Here is a 15,966-nt window from a genome sequence, read left to right on the forward strand (position 1 = left end):
GGGAAGCCACCACAATGAGAAGCCCGTGCACCACAACGAAGAGTAGCCCCTGCTCGCTGCAACTAGAGGAAGTCCGTGCGCAGCAACGATGACCCAACACAGCCAAAAATAAAAAAATATATATATAGTAAAAGAAAAAAAAAATCATACGAGTATTTCCCCTTCCCTAAAAAATCCTCTGTGTATACATTATTTGTAGACACTTAATGACAGCCAAATGACACTGTCCTAAGATTTCTCAATACATCTAAAAGAGAAAAGTGGTGGGCATCATCATATAATACTAATGTGATACTAAAGGCACCCAGACTTGAAACTTCACAGTGGCAGGCTGTATAAAATTTGTGTTGTGAGGTCCTTAGGGGAAAAACAATATAAAATCTATCACATCAAACTAATATTGATTTGGATGGAATTGCTTTTATAGTTGTGCTTATATTTAATTAGTAAATTTGTTGGTTTCCATGGTTTCATAAGAGATATAAACATAAGAAATGTACACCAAGATTTATGTTTATAGATCTTTAAACAACATCATAAAAATAGCCATGGTCTACACTGAGGGGAACACAGAGAATCTTTTCCTTTACAGAAGGATCAACATATTACTCAAAGAAGGTGCACAGGCCTGGAATTGTCAAGTCTTTGTAAACAGTGTGGCAGGTCTAGACAGCGATTGGGATTCTGACCTTTAGCCAACACGTGACCCTGGGCAATAGTTTCCTCATTTGTGAAGATGGTAATGGCAACAACGCTCTCCTTGGGATTTGTGTGAAGACTAAGCAAAATAATATATTGAAAATTCCTACCTGGTACAGGGCCTGGCCCACTGTAGGTCTGCTTCCCCTCCACAAGAGGTAGTTCCTATTTCCTCAGTTTTCATCAGGTATCAGCCACAGATAAGCCTATGAGAAAGCACTCCAGAAAACGCTGCCTCCTTGGCCACTCACTGCAACCTAAAAATATAGAGAAAGACTAAATGAAGGAAAAACTGCAAAAGAAATCATTCCTGTAAAAGACAGTTTTAAGACTCAGTGGTTAAGACTCAGTGCTTTAACTGCCAGGGAACTAAGATCCTGCAAGCGGGGCAGTGTGGCCAAAAAAAAAAACAAAACACAGTTTTGTCAAGAGCGCTGATATTGATCTGCTCAGCCTTAGCACAGCCATGAACTATGTACCATCCAATCAATATTAATTAATTAAGAGGAGGAAGTGAAAAAAGTGATGGTCCTCATTCCTATGAATGCCTTGTTGACCTAAATTCTGACTTAGCTCCCCTACAATGATTAAATTCACTCTGTGTTCTATAGATACAGATTTATTTCTTCTTAAATATTGAGTTAGAATTTCCAGTTGCCCACAAATTATGACTTGAAATCACCAGCAAGGTGTTCTTTCTTGGCCAAATGCTGGGAACAAAGGAATGTATTACTGACTTCTTATTGGACTGTATGCATATGTTTTTGTCTATTATTTTAAAATTCTGTATGGTGTATTTTATTTCACCCCTATTTTGTGTGGAAAAGAAAAACACTTTGAGCTTTTGGGATAAGAAGAAAGGAAAGGGCTCCTATTTTAATAAGATGCTACTTCATAATTAGCTTATTCTGAATAAAGGAATTGTTTCCAAGCACCAGCTCTGGGGAAAACTAAGCATTGTTGATGCCAATTTCATTAGACTGAGGACCAAAGGAAGATTCAGAGAAAAAAACCAAAATACCATGTGATTCTTTGGGAGTGGCCAGCAATTTACCCTAAGGAACAATGCACAAAGCCCCCAAAAAGTCCTTAAACCTCCAATGACTCATTTTCTGAGAAACAGTGTTGGTCTCAAATCCAATGTAACCCAAATAATCTGTAGTATAAGAGTAGAGGTCACTAGATTCATGAAAATAATAAAACTGTACTTTCCTCTCATTTTTAGTGGCACATTAGATTCTCCACAGCTGGGGAAAAGCTATGTTCTATTCAAGGCATTAACAGGAGTTCAAATTTGAGTTAATATTGACATGAAGTTTTAGTTTTTAATACTAGCCTCTTTTATGTTTTCAGAATTTCTTAGTAAACGTTTACCCTGAAAAATATATTGATTTTTCTGTACAATATTGTACTGTGAGATTATTCTTTCTTTTCCTTCAAGAGAAAATGAACTCTCAAATCCTCAAAAATAAAAACCCTGGAGAAAAAAGAATTTGCTTAGAAGCATGCCATTATCCTCTTGTAAATCCTTTCCTTTCTCTTATTCTGAGTCCTGCTGCCTCATGCACTGACAATAATACAACATAGTTTCAGTGTGGTGATTGGTGCTATAAACAGGCAGAGTTAAACAGAAACCCACAGCAGCCTCCTTCAGTGTAAAGTTGGCTTCTGTCAACAGAGAAAGCCAAAAGCATAGGAAAACAAAACTTAGAACTAAACATTTTCTGGATCCTGATTATTTTTAAAATAGAAGCATCAGATGCTATATTTTCAAGCACAGAATGACAGAGGAGGAAAGTTTGTAATCACTACTGAGGAGTGGTCAAGAAACGCGTTCAAGAAAGGTTAGACATAAATAATTTCCTGTTACCAAATATTATTAAATAAGGAAATATATGACCTTAAGACATTGGTAAAAAAATCTTTCTTTAAAAATCCATGAAGTCAGGCTTCCCTGGTGGCGCAGTGGTTAAGAATCTGCCTGCCAATGCAGGGGACACAGGTTCGAGCCCTGGTCCGGGAAGATCCCACATGCTGCGGAGCAACTAAGCCCGTGTGCCACAACTACTGAGCCCGTGCGCCACAACTACTGAAGCCCGCGCGCCTAGAGCCCGTGCTCCGCAACAAGAGAAGCCACCGCAGTGAGAAGCCCATGCACCACAATGAAGAGTAGCCCCGGCTCACCACAACTAGAGAAAAGCCAGTGCGCAGCAACGAAGACCCAAGGCAGACAAAAATTAAATAAATAAATAATTAAAAAAAAAAATCCATCCAGTTCCTGGGATGTGATCTCACACCTCCGGGAAAATTAGACGTGATTTACCCAGAAAAGAGAAAATAATAGCACTGAGGAGCTTTTCTTTCTCTGTCCAATCCCAGGAATTGTGATTTGACAAAAATTTAAAAATTAGCACTGAATGTTTCTCTTCTTTACAACGTTTCCATTATAATTAAATGTTCGTTTTTTTTGTTGTTGTTTTGTTTTTTTTGTGGTACGCGGGCCTCTCACTGTTGTGGCCTCTCCCCCTGCGGAGCACAGGCTCCGTACGCACAGGCTCAGCAGCCATGGCTCACGGGCCCAGCCACTCCGCGGCATGTGGGATCCTCCCAGACCGGGGCACGAACCCGCGTCCCCTCCCAGACCGGGGCACGAACCCGCGTCCCCTGCATCGGCAGGTGGACTCTCAACCACTGCGCCACCAGGGAAGCCCTAAATGTTTGTTTTTAAGTTATAGTATCCCATGTCAACACAAATGGTCCAGCTCCTGGGGCCTTAATTTTAACTGTGAGCAAGGTTTATGATATAACTCACCCCACTTCAGACATCTCTGATCTGAAATTTACTCCCAATCTCTAATGAAGACTAAAAAAGACAAAGGCATTTCCAGAAGGCCATTTTTTTTTTACATAACAATTTCTGACTATAAATGTTCCAAAGTTTACTTGGAAAACACAAAAAAGAAAATTTAAATTACCAATAACAAAAAGGTAAGTACTATGAATATTTTTCTCTCCTGGATGTCTGTGTTTCTGTTTCCCTCCAATCATTCAGAGATATAAATCATCTACATATTGGGGTCATACTAAGCATTATATCAAATTTGAAAAAAATTAAATATCCATCAAAAATATGATTTTAAAGTCTTCACATTTTGTTACTGTGGCAGTATTATATTTATTATTAGTTAGTCTCTACTGTTGGTAAATGTGGACAGCTTAAAAGATTCACAGGTAAAGTGCTAAAATAACACGTCCTTAAGTTGCCTTTGACACTTGGGAAAGCACAATTTCCCCGACAAAGTTAAGGACAAGCAAATTTAAGCAAGAAAAAGATGAAGCAGAGCGGAAATAGGAATTCGGGCGTCTGGATCCAGGGGATGAGGCCCAAGGCGACTGGCACTTTGAGCCTCTTAGACTCCTCCCCCAACATTTTACACACATGACATCTAGCTAAAATGAGCATTAAGCACCAATTCGGAAGAGAATAAAAAATACCAGGGGAGCGACAAGTACTCTGGAGAATGAATCTGGAAGTGGCTCTGGGTGTGAGGAGAATCACAGATCTGTACTGACATAGTATATACCCGCTAAGTGCATATGAGGTCCTTTTAACAGTCTGGAGTCTAAGTCTTTCCCCAAAACTATGGAGTCTTGGCGTCGCTTCTAGCGGCTGAATAGCTAACTCCTCAAAACAAAAGTCTTGGGACTGAGGCCCGCTCGTTCTCAAACTTGGCAGCCATCAGAACCACTGGAGGAGGTGTCTTATAGGTCAGTTTATTTCGGCTCCGAGGCGCACACCACTGACGCTTTTGAGCCTGAAGGTTACAGGTGGCCGCGTGCCTGCGTTCGAAACCCGAGCCGCAGGGGAAGGACCCAGAGCCGGTCCCGGGAGGGACTGCGAAGCGACGCCCAGCCCAACGCGGTGTCTGCGGCTGGCGGGCCGGGCAGGGGGCTTGTCCGCGGACCCCGCCAGAGGGCGCCAGGACCTCGCCGCGCGCCCAGCGGCCCCGGACCTTAGGCGAGACCTGAAAATGCTCAGGTGCGGCAGGAAGGGCGCGTGATCCCGGGCCGCGGCGGGCTGTACCGGCGCCTGCTCCAAACCCATCCGCGCTCCGGCTCCCTCGGCTATCGCCCGAGCGTAAGACCTTGTTTTGTGTTTTATTTTAAAAGCCTTCTCCGCCCCCGTACTGCTTGAAGGCGTAAATGAGAGAGGGTGGGAGGGGTGAGAGGGGGAAATGGAGAAAAGAGGCGCTGGAAGGCTGAATGCCTTCTTTAAATTACTGCTGACACTTCGGTTCCAGGCCCCTACAATCTCAATCAACAATCCATTAGAACTCAACAGGAGTAAAACGAAATCCTCGTTTAAGTGTATTTATCCGATCTCCTTTCTCTCTTTCAAATGCTAAATCCATTTCAGCATATGCCCCCTTCTTTCTCTCGCCTTTCTCTCAAGACTGGCAGCCCATACCACTCTTGTAAATATGAAAGATGCTAATCATATGACATATCACGTCTCCGTCGGAGCCGGAATAAAGCCTTCAGATTTGGGATCATTGCCTCCAGACAACAGCTTCATCAGCCGGAAAGTTGGTTTTTTTCTCCTTTCCTTCAACTCTCAATCCCTTCTTTGTCTGGAGTAAAATGCAGCCGACTCGAGCCACCCAGGCCATATGGTTCACTCTGTATTTTCTTAGTTGAATTCTGAATTGTTTCTGTGACTTGCGAAGTTTTTTTGGAAGTGCGTATAAAGACATAGAAGAGCTACTTGTGCAGGGAGAGCTGCTGGACGCGCCGCGGCCGCCCCCTCCCGGCCTGGAGCCCCGGCGGCTCCGCGGAGTTAACACCGGCGACTGCGTTGTCGCGCGGTTGGGACCAACGACCAGCAGGCCGCAGCTGCCCGGTTCGCTCGCGGTGCCTACTCCGCGCCTCGCACGGCGCCCGGCACACAGCAGGCGCTTGCAGAAATATTCGGGGGGAATGAAAAAATGAATAAATCAGCTACGCGGGTTGACCCCGAATGGTTTGTGTCCTAAAGTATCCTTTTGAATCCGTGAAGAGAAAAGGTAGCCTCGCCCTCTCCCGACACACGGTTTTCTGGCATGTAACTTTCTCATTTTTATGTCTACTTATTTGAATGTAAGCTCTATGGGGGTGGGAATGGTGTCTGTCTTGTGCATGGCATTGTTCCCAGGGGCTGGTACAGTGCTTGGCACACACTGGGTGCTCATTAAGTACATTTTGAAGGTAAAAGGGAGAGATGATTGAATGAATGCGCTAACGTAGAAGGATGATATCTTATTTCCCAAAGGAACAGATTTAAGAACTTTCTCTGCTAAAGATTCGAACTTATTTACCCCACCTCACCCTTTTAATCTATATCATCAACAAACAACAATTTCCAGAAGAGAATTCTGGGAGGTTATGTTTTTCCTTAGTGGGGAGAGGAGAGGGAAAATCGGCTTTCAGATCTTTATCCATTGCTTTGAATAAGTTTTGTGTTTTCCAGGTTCGGGACTGTCCGTGCAAGGGAGCAGGCTGCCAAATTTCCATTCTCTCTTTCTAACTCCTTACACAAACCCCAAAGAGTTCTTTCACCAAATCATTAAATTCTACAGAGGTGGTCAAGCTCGCACTGCTTTTCATGAAACGGAGAAAGAAAAGGGTCCTTGAAGTTTAGAAGATGCCCAAGGAAAACTCCTTGAATGACATCAAAAGAATGAGTTTCCATAGCTGTTGAAGCACGAGGGCCGTGTATCCGCACAAAGAGGGACCGGGGCACCGGGACGGGCCCACCGCTCTGTCCCAGGACAATTGGGTCACTGAAATAGGGAATTAATTACCATTGGAGAGTGGGCAGCCCATTCACCACTGGCTGAGTTTTATTAAACGCCAATATAAATAACAAAACAACTCTTGTGGCTGCACTATTCCTACACGCCAAAGGAAGGATTATGCTGGGGATTAACATCTTAAAGTCTATGAGACTTTCTGACTCAAGGCTCGGAGCTGGTAATCGTGTTTGTCTCCTGGTTCAGCGATTAGTGCTCTCTTTCTTGCACTTTCCCCTGGATGGCCAATGTCCCTTTTTGCAGGCACAGAGGGGTGGGGGGCTTCTCTCCCTAGTGGGCCCCCAGCCCCCCCATTCACGCGCCGGCTGTTCTTTTCCCCTTACCTGAGGAAAACAATCAGAAAGCTGGCGGAGATTGGCAAAATCTCCTACAGTGATTTCTTTCCTTCGTGGGAAAGAGGGGTGCTTGGGCAGCGGGTCGCGTAAGGAGCGAAGAGAGGCCTGCCGGGCGCTGCCTTTCCGGAGCGGGTGGGGCGAGGGTAGCGTCGATGCAGAAGGAAGGGAGCCTTTCGGCACCTGCCGGGCGGATTTCGCCGCCATCAAGACGACCTGTGCGTCAAGCTGGATTTCCTGAATGTTTGACTTGAGACACCAAAGCACGTTATGCGGGTTCAGGGCAAGGGCCTCGGAATGCGGGTCCCGGGGGAGGGTTACGATCTTCTCTGCCTCTCTTCTCCTCTTGTAGATTCTCCCGCCTCTCCCAAACACGGAAGGGAGAGGGGCTGGCGCGCTGAAATGACAGCGCAGCATCCTAGCTCGGACCTCTGCAGGACTAGATTTGACAAATCCTCCCCGACAGGATCCGAGGGAAAATCGAGGATGAGACTGAGAAATCCGCACAGGGGTCCAGTAAGAAGGTGGGGCGTGAGTTTACACTGTTATTGCTCTTGGCTTCCTTGGCTCCCCAGAAGGGAACTGCCAAAAATTCCGAGCTCACTCTGGCACCCAAGCACTCACCATCATCGGTAATGAACTCTGACAGGGTGAGGAGTCCTCTGCTGGGGTGTGGGGGGGGAGCTGATCTTTCCCACTCGGGCCTCCTCGGCGCTGGAAACTGTGCTTCTAGTCCGCGGCGAAGAACTAAAGCTCTTCAGGACCGGCTAACTTTTTCTCTCCCTCTTTCCGCCTTTCTGAGAGCTCACCAGGCAGACTAGGATTTAGGCTACAAAGCCACCCTTGGCAGATACGTCATCCGGTCCTTTTAGCACAGCAGAAACCCTCCCTTCCCCTGCAGGCAGGGCGGTTTACTGTGAATTGGGGGACAGGCTTGATGGGCGGGCAAACTTTTGCTCCTGCAACGCTCTGGGAAAGGAGCCCTTCTCTGCCGCCGCCCTCGCCCCATTCACCTGCAACAGCAAGAGTATGGGCGTGGGGATCATTTGTCCTCTCTGGCCACTTGTGAGGTCGAAGTGTGGAGGGGATGTAGCCTGTGGCTCCACAGCAACACCTACCCTAAACTTTGGGGCTTTTGGGTCGTCTCAAAGTTCAAACTTCTTAAAAACAACAAAGACTTTCTAAAGGTCTCCACCCCCATCCCCTCCCCTTACGTCACTTTTCTCTCCCTACACACACTCGGTCCCCCTTTCTTTTTAAGGCTTGGGGATGAGTTTAAATCATTGGGCTCCCATTTCTTGACAACTGCCTGCTTTGAGCTTTTGTTCCCTTAAAGTAGGACTGCACGCTGAAAGAGGGGCTGAAGATGAACAGCTTGACCCTTTAGGACAGTTCACGCAATGGACAGGAGCAGTTCTCGGTCACCAAACTCCCTGACACTATTCACGCGCTCCCCTCCCCCTTCTCATAACATTTCAGTCTCATTTCATCTGGACAATCTTTTAGACCACACAAGTGCCTCTTGAATTTATTTAAGTTAAAAGAGTGTAAGAAAAGTCCAGCTAAGGATATTTGGCGTCGGTCACGTCTTTGCAAATCTGAGTACAAATCGAAATTGCTTTCTTTCAGCAAAACCGAGCAAAATGTTGAACATATAAAATTTTGCAACTGAGTGTGAACGGCTGATTTCTGGATTACACTAGCAAGTTAGTTGTCCTTGGTATTCTTTTAAAAACAATACTCTTCATGGTGGGAAATATTTCCAGAAATATTATCAAGAGTGATGTTTCTCTTGAAGGCTACAATGGAAACACACAACCAAAATTCTTAAAATTCCATGATAATATAGAGGGTGACTTTTTTTTTAAACGCCTGTACTTTTGCACAGTGATCTAACACACATCACTGCATATATCCAAAGAAGCCCTTATTTTAAAAATAAAGTTATATAAACTCCCTGATATCTTTCGATTTACATAGATTAGAGACTCATTTATGTCATGTGAATATGTACACAATATATTAGTTTCTTGGCATACTTTTTCTTTTTGAAAATAATTTCCTTTCCTGGAAATTTCCAGAATCAGAAATGTGCAATTCATCCTAATAATATTTTACTGTTACTACATATCTGCACAGGATACACTTAAATATGCACTATTAACTTCTTATAGACAGTAGAGAAAGTTTGGATTTTGACAAAGAAAAGCATTCACCGTTTCAGTGCATCATAAAAACATAAAGTCTTGGGAGAACATAAAAACTGGAGGGTCAGATACCCAAATACTGTTAAAAATCAACTAAAGAAATCCATTGTGGGGCTGCCCTGGTGGTCTAGTGGTTAAGAATCCGCCTTCCAATGAAGAGGACACAGGTTCGATCCCTGGTCGGGGAACTAGGATCCCACATGCCGCGGGGCAACCAAGCCTGAGCGCTCAGGCCACCAACTCGAGAGAAGCCCTCGCACCACAACGAAGAGCCCGGGTGCCACAGCTAAGACCCGATGCAGCCAAATAAATTAATTAATTAAGAAAAAAAAAGAAATCCATTGTGTTTTTCACTAGCCCTAACCATTAGAACCAGCTTGATCTCAGTGTTTGTTTGGAGTTATAAAAGCTAATCAGGTCTTCCTGTAGTCCTCCACTTAACTGGATTCTGATTCTATTCTTCCCCCCAATATATTTTATCATAAAATCAACCCAGTACTTCCTAGCTTAACCAAAAATTTAAGACCTGTGCAAAGAAGCATGTTTCTATGATGCTAAAGTAAACTTTCTTTTGTTTCTATTACATTAACCTATTGGTTTGTCTTTCTTTGCAGGCAACTCCTTCCATGAGACGTAGATATCTAAAGACTGACACTCCATAATATCTCCCATCATTCCAGTATTTGTTTTTAGTAGTCTGATCATTTCCTCAGAACCTAGCTTTCTCATCCTCTGTTTCTTTTAAAATTAACACAAAATTCCTGCATCCACTCCCATGTGTCCCTTCCATTTTTTACCTTGGCTAGCCAAGACATTAGAGGGTTTTCTTTTAGGGGGACTGTAAAGAGTATTTACTTGTTTGGTATCAGTGATCATCACCTATAAAATAATGCTAATGTGTGCATGCAACCATGGTAAGCACTTCTGCTATCTTTCACTACTGACACATCTTTTGCTTGGTCAAACTCTTTTATGAAGTTCTTATTCTGCAGGTTCATGATACAGAGATAGAGACCCAAAGAAGTGTGAGAGAGGCAAATGCTGTATTCTGGAGACACTGAACATTTCTTTCTTTTTTAATATCTGCATTTCTGCCTTATGAAATTAATCTGTTCTAAAAGGATTGAGGAGGGAACTGGGGAAATAATTCTTTTAAATTTAGGGAGTTTGTTTTTAAAGTGGAGGAGACGCAAAGCACAAATATCAACCAGCAAGGTGAAAATCGTGGCAGTTTTCAAATAAATTCAGGACAGAAGGAAGTCTAGAGAGTGGGTAGCTGCAGCGGATAACAGTCTCTTTCATGGGATTCTAATTTTCATTTTCTTTACTTTGTGTCTTCCAGGCCGGCTCATGATCTCCCTGCAGAAAACATTAAACAAATTGAAACCACTCCAAAACACTTCCATCATCCCCTTCTCTGAAATACAACTTTTTTCCAATTCCTACAATTCGAATGAGACCGAGACCACAAACAATATCTTTTTTCTCCGGCCACTTTTCAAATCCTAACATTCCAACTGTGCCTTGCTGAAACTTAAATCTGCAAAAGGGACTCCTCTCCAATCTACTGGAGTCCAGATCCATCCCCGCTACTCATGCACCGTCTAACACTCGGCCCAGCACACATTTCTGGGGGCTCTGGTTCTAAGAAGTCAGCCACTTCGACAAGAGGGTGGGCGTGAGCGCGAGGAGGAGGACGACGCAGGGAGGGCTGTTGAGCAATTCAGAACAAGTTCCCTTCGAGGTCCAGTAGCCCTCCAGCTCTTTTTTTCCTATTGAAAAGCCGGGAGAATCGGGAGGACGGGCCCCATGTCCCTACAACGCCCCCCAGCGCGGAGCAGAGGTCATGGAGATGTCAACGCTGCCCATTCGCTCAAGGGAGCTGCGAGTCGGCCGCTCTTCCCCCTGCCCCCCCCCGCAGGAAGCCTCTTTGCTGTCCCGCCCCGCCATAAACTGGGGTTAACCCTAACGCCCCCCACCCCCAGCAAACCAAAAACCTATATCCGTGCTCGGAGCCTCAGTGTGTCACACGTAAAATGAGGAGGTCCCTTGTCGTTCTTATGTGTGAGTGCTTTTATTCTCACATCCCCTAAAAGCCTATCAGCTGCTCCCCTACTCTATCTGCCCTGGCAGGAGACGCCCCTATGAATCCTCCAATCTCCTCTCTCTTCATCCTCCCACGTCAGTCCTTCTGGAACCTAAACACGCTTGCCCACCAAGTGCCCACAGCTCGTCATCCATATCCCATTCCTCCTTTAACCAAATGAAAGCGTTTTTAAATAGTTTACTATTTGATACAGCTCCTAAGAAGCTTTGCCAAGGGACGTCCGGCATCACCAAAGGGCTAACTGCTTTCCCCAGGATTCTGACCCCCATTAACTAATTCCTCGGATCCCGACGTCCGGGAGCTAGGAGGCCGGGCAACGCCCGGTGCGGTGCGCGAGCGCGCGTCGGGGCGGGGGTGGGGTGCAGCCGCAAGGACCCGGGCGGGGGCGGTCGCCTTGGTCTCCCCGCCGGTCCCCGGAGCCCTGGCCCCTAATGAGCCGCTGAAAGGGAGCGGGCTCCGGTGCGCGTGGCTCGCAGGCCTCCCGGAGTCCCGGGCGCCCTGATTGGCCAGCTGCGCCTCGCGACCTCCATTCATTAATAAATTAGCGGCACGCTCCAGCCGAGCGCGAGCCACCAATCACAATGGGCAGCGGCGGCGACAACAGCCGCAGCTTGAGCCGGTGCAGCCGCCACTGCTTCAGCACTCCGACCGCAGCCTCGAGCTCCAGCAGGAGCTTTAGAACCATTTTATGCTGATTAGATAAAGGGGGGAGAAGAGAGGTGGGGGCGATGGGAGGAGATGGATGGATGGCAGGGCCAGGGGAGGGGGGAAGTGGGTGAAGAAAGAGAAAGAAATGAATGATGATAATGCAATGAAAAGAGTAAGCCGGGGAGGGAAAAGCGGGGGAGAAGGGGGGCCGGCACAGGGGGAGGAGGCGGCGGCGGCCGCGGATGGGGGGAGATGGGGGCCCCGGGGGCAGATCTGATTGTTTTCTTGGTGGTATATAAGGGGTTTTAAGGAGAGTCGTGTGCCAGACACGCAGCCACTGAACCACAAGCAGCTTCGCTTTAACTGGAGTGCCTGGGAGTCGCGTGCCAGGAGCTGCACGGCCGGGGACTTACTGACAGACAGACACGCACCACCAGCACAACACACGAGACCCGGGCGGGTCGCCGCGGCCGCCGGGGCTCTTGGCAAACTCGCACGACGGAGAGGTCCCCCGCGGAGCCGCGCCGCAGTAGCGCCAGTCTCGCTGCTTCCAAGGCAGCAGAAGGGGCAGCGCTGCGCTCCGGACTACTCGGAGAATCGCAGCACACGCCAAAGTAATAGCGACGCCGAGGCACATTTAGAGAGCGAACCAAGTAAGTATCCGCGCGGCGGCTTCCAACTTGGAAGGGTGTTTCCCGCACTCCGTCCCACCACGCCCGAACGCCCTTGGCTCGCGCTGAATCTTTGTCACGGGGGCCGCAGCCCTTTCCGGGGCGGGAACACAGCCGTCAGGGCGGCCGGTAGAGTTCGGGACTCAGTTGGCTGGCGACGGGGTCACAACAAGGGGGGCTCCTGAGCTTGGGGAGCACTGGAGGGGTTTCCTCCCCAATTTACCTTCCTCCTTGGCGCCGTTCCGAGGGGTTCTTCTCGGGTGCGCGCAGCAGTACATCCCGGTGACACCAAGAACATGCCTCTGCTTCTATACTGACGCCTCGTTTGGTTCTTTCTCCCTCTCTGCTCTCTTCTCCAGGATGTTCGTCAAATCTGAGACCTTGGAGTTGAAGGAGGAAGAGGACGTGCTGGTGCTGCTCGGCTCGGCCTCCCCCGCCTCGGCGGCTCTGACCCCGCTATCTTCCAGCGCCGACGAGGAGGAAGAGGAGGAGCTGGGCGCGTCGGGCGGGGCGCGTCGGCAGCGTGGGGTCGGGGCCGGGGCCGGGGCGCGGGCTGGCTCGCCGGGAGGGGCCGAGGGCTGCCGGCCAGCGCGGCTGCTGGGTCTGGTGCACGAGTGCAAGCGGCGCCCCTCCAGGGCGCGGGCCGTTTCTCGCGGCGCCAAGACGGCCGAGACGGTACAGCGCATCAAGAAGACCCGTAGATTGAAGGCCAACAACCGCGAGCGCAACCGCATGCACAACCTCAACGCGGCGCTGGACGCGCTGCGTGAGGTGCTCCCCACGTTCCCCGAGGACGCCAAGCTCACCAAGATCGAGACCCTGCGTTTCGCCCATAACTACATATGGGCGCTCACCGAGACGCTGCGCCTGGCTGACCACTGCGGGGGCGGCGGCGGCGGCGGCGGCCTGCCGGGGGCGCTCTTCTCCGAGGCCGTCTTGCTGAGCCCCGGAGGCTCTAGTGCCGCCCTGAGCAACAGCGGAGATAGCCCTTCGCCTGCCTCGACGTGGAGCTGCACGAACAGCCCCGCGCCGTCTTCCTCCGCCTCCTCCAACTCCACCTCGCCCTACAGCTGCACTTTATCTCCTGCCAGCCCAGCGGGTTCAGACATGGACTATTGGCAGTCCCCACCTCCCGACAAGAACCGCTACGCACCTCACCTGCCCATAGTCAGGGACTGTATCTAGAGCCGCCATCTCTGCTACCCACGCCAGGCCTTAGTGGCTACCCTTTCCTGTCCCCGTTCAAGCCCTCCTCCCACCCCTCTCCTGACCCCGCTTCCATGCCCCAGAAACGATCTCACTACTCAGAGCAGGTGTAGCCGTTATGATTCCTGGGTTGTTTGTTGCCTTCTTGGCGAAGGGCTTCCTTCATTCAGACGGGCTCTCTAATTTATTGGTGTGATGGAGCTTATTGTCAAAGAGGATGGTAGAGTTTGGGGGGCACTTCTTAAGGCTAAAAAGATGCTGAGAAGAGATGAAGGTGGCATGTCGAAAGAGTTTGCAGAGCGGACTGACCTCCTCCCCTCTCCCGGTGCAGTGCGTGTGAATCTCCCAGAGGGAATGCAACTGATTCCTGTGATCTCTTCACCTTTGCTTCTATGTAGAGATGTTAATGTCGAGTAGAAAGAAATGTATCTTAGCATCTGAATGATTTTACCGGTAATAATATTATCCACAGATTTGCAATGGCTGGCATCTGCTTTATTCCCAGTGCTGTCTGCGGGCTGTGGGAATTTCACCTGTCAAACCAAACTTTCCCTCTCTGATGTGCACTTTGTTCTGTTTCCCAGATTCGTCACAATGCCTATTGTCCCGCCCTTCTCTTTCCTTTTTCTTCTCCATTTTGCCATCTGTCTCTTATGATTTATAAGGGGGAAAAAGTTGTTTTGTTAGAGGGCCAGGTTAGAAGTCATTGTATAATTTGTAGGCTTTGTAATGATTGAATGCAAGCGTGGAAATTTAGGCTGAACTCTCTATCAAAAGGAGAAATGTGGAGGAAAAGGGAAAAATCAGGAGGGAGGATTGCTTCATGTATTATTTATCTCGACCTTTTAGGGGAGAAGGAACTCCCCTATTCTTTCAAGAGATTAAAAATAAATCAACAGGCTGAAAACCTAAGCAGACACGGAGCATTATCAGGATCAGCCACACACGTGTTTCCTTCTATTTATTATAAAGAAAAATTTCATGAGAAAAGTATGTATTTTTTGTATATTCTACAGAGTTTATTCTAGTATGTATTTACATCTTGGAAGAACAAGAAAATTGTTCTCATGATTAAACTATAAATAAAATATCTAATTTTCATAGTTTTTGTGTGTTGTATTACAATTTTTTCTTGCTTATGTGGCTTTTAGAAGAATGAGTTGCATTTTTCTGAAATTCTCCCAATATCAAATTGAGTAGAGTACTTGTATTTTTTTGTCAATGTTTGTGTAGAGATTTCACTGACACATAACGTCTAAGCAATCACAGGAAGCTGAATTATATTCGAGACACTAACATTGATATAAAAGTATAACTCTCAATACAGACAAAACTTAGTTTTTAAGAAATCAATTTCGGAGCAAACAAGATTAGTAAAAAAATGGGGGAGTATTTACGATAACTTTATTTTGATAATTAATAATTATTTTAATTAATGATAATTAAGCCATGATAAATGCCAGTGTTCAGAATCCTTAATTTTAAAAAACAGTGAAGTTGAAATTTCTTGGTGGAGTATGTAGAAATTTGATTCTTACACTTCACTTCTTTGAGCTTCAGTTATCATCTGTGAACTAAAGGGATTGGACAGTGATCTCTAAGGGCCCCTTCCAGCTCTAACATCTGTGACGTAACTGAGTATTTATAAATTCATTATTGAAAGCTGATTTCATATTAGCCAATCCAATCTTTGTTAAAATAGTTTACACAACTTCTTCAAAGAAAAAGCAAAGATGTTTTCCTAATCTCCAGGGTACATAACTCTGTAACTTGTACCTCAATCTCCAAAGCAGAAATCAGTGACCTTTGGCCTTGGGTCAAAGATGACCAAGTGAAGGTTGACCACATTCTAGGTTTAAGCCCCTTAGGGAAGGGTGTCCAGGCCAACACAAGCTAAAAAAAGATCATATCAGTAAAGAAATGTTGGTTGTTCACTGTCTCCCCAACCCTCATGAACTTCATATCTGCTTCTGGTTTGAGCCAAATCCTCCACTCCTCTGCATAAAGCAATGATAACTCTCCTGAGACGTCTATCTGACACTGCTCTTCCTCTCCATCCATATGGAAAATATTGAGTGTTTAATATCTCAATAACTCCTTTTTTTTTTTTTTTTTTTTTTTTTTTGCCGTACGCTGGCCGCTCACTGCTGTGGCCTCTCCCGTTGCGGAGCACAGGCTCCGGACGCGCTGGCTCAGCGGCCATGGCTCACGGGCCCAGCCGCTCCGCGGCATGTGGGATCTTCCCAG

The 15,966-nt window shown here is 47.0% G+C and overlaps 1 protein-coding gene across 1 annotated transcript; it reads left to right on the plus strand.

Annotated features, from left to right (window-relative positions):
• The first annotated feature begins 12,591 nt into the window (after positions 1-12,591).
• Positions 12,592-15,016, plus strand: NEUROG2 (neurogenin 2). The gene has a single exon (XM_022596336.3). It carries the CDS (start codon positions 12,874-12,876, stop codon positions 13,696-13,698), a length of 825 nt encoding a protein of 274 aa, XP_022452044.2. The 5' UTR covers positions 12,592-12,873; the 3' UTR covers positions 13,699-15,016.
• The last annotated feature ends 950 nt before the right edge of the window (positions 15,017-15,966 follow it).

This window comes from Delphinapterus leucas, chromosome 5 (genome assembly GCF_059928025.1).
Source record: "Delphinapterus leucas isolate spDelLeu-1000000601 "Yukka" chromosome 5, BTC_Dleu_Yukka2, whole genome shotgun sequence".
Lineage (NCBI taxonomy): Eukaryota > Metazoa > Chordata > Mammalia > Artiodactyla > Monodontidae > Delphinapterus > Delphinapterus leucas.

Coding starts and splice junctions, on each gene's coding strand:
- NEUROG2 (XM_022596336.3), top strand. CDS start 12,874: ATGTTCGTCAAATCTGAGACCTTGGAGTTGAAGGAGGAAGAGGACGTG.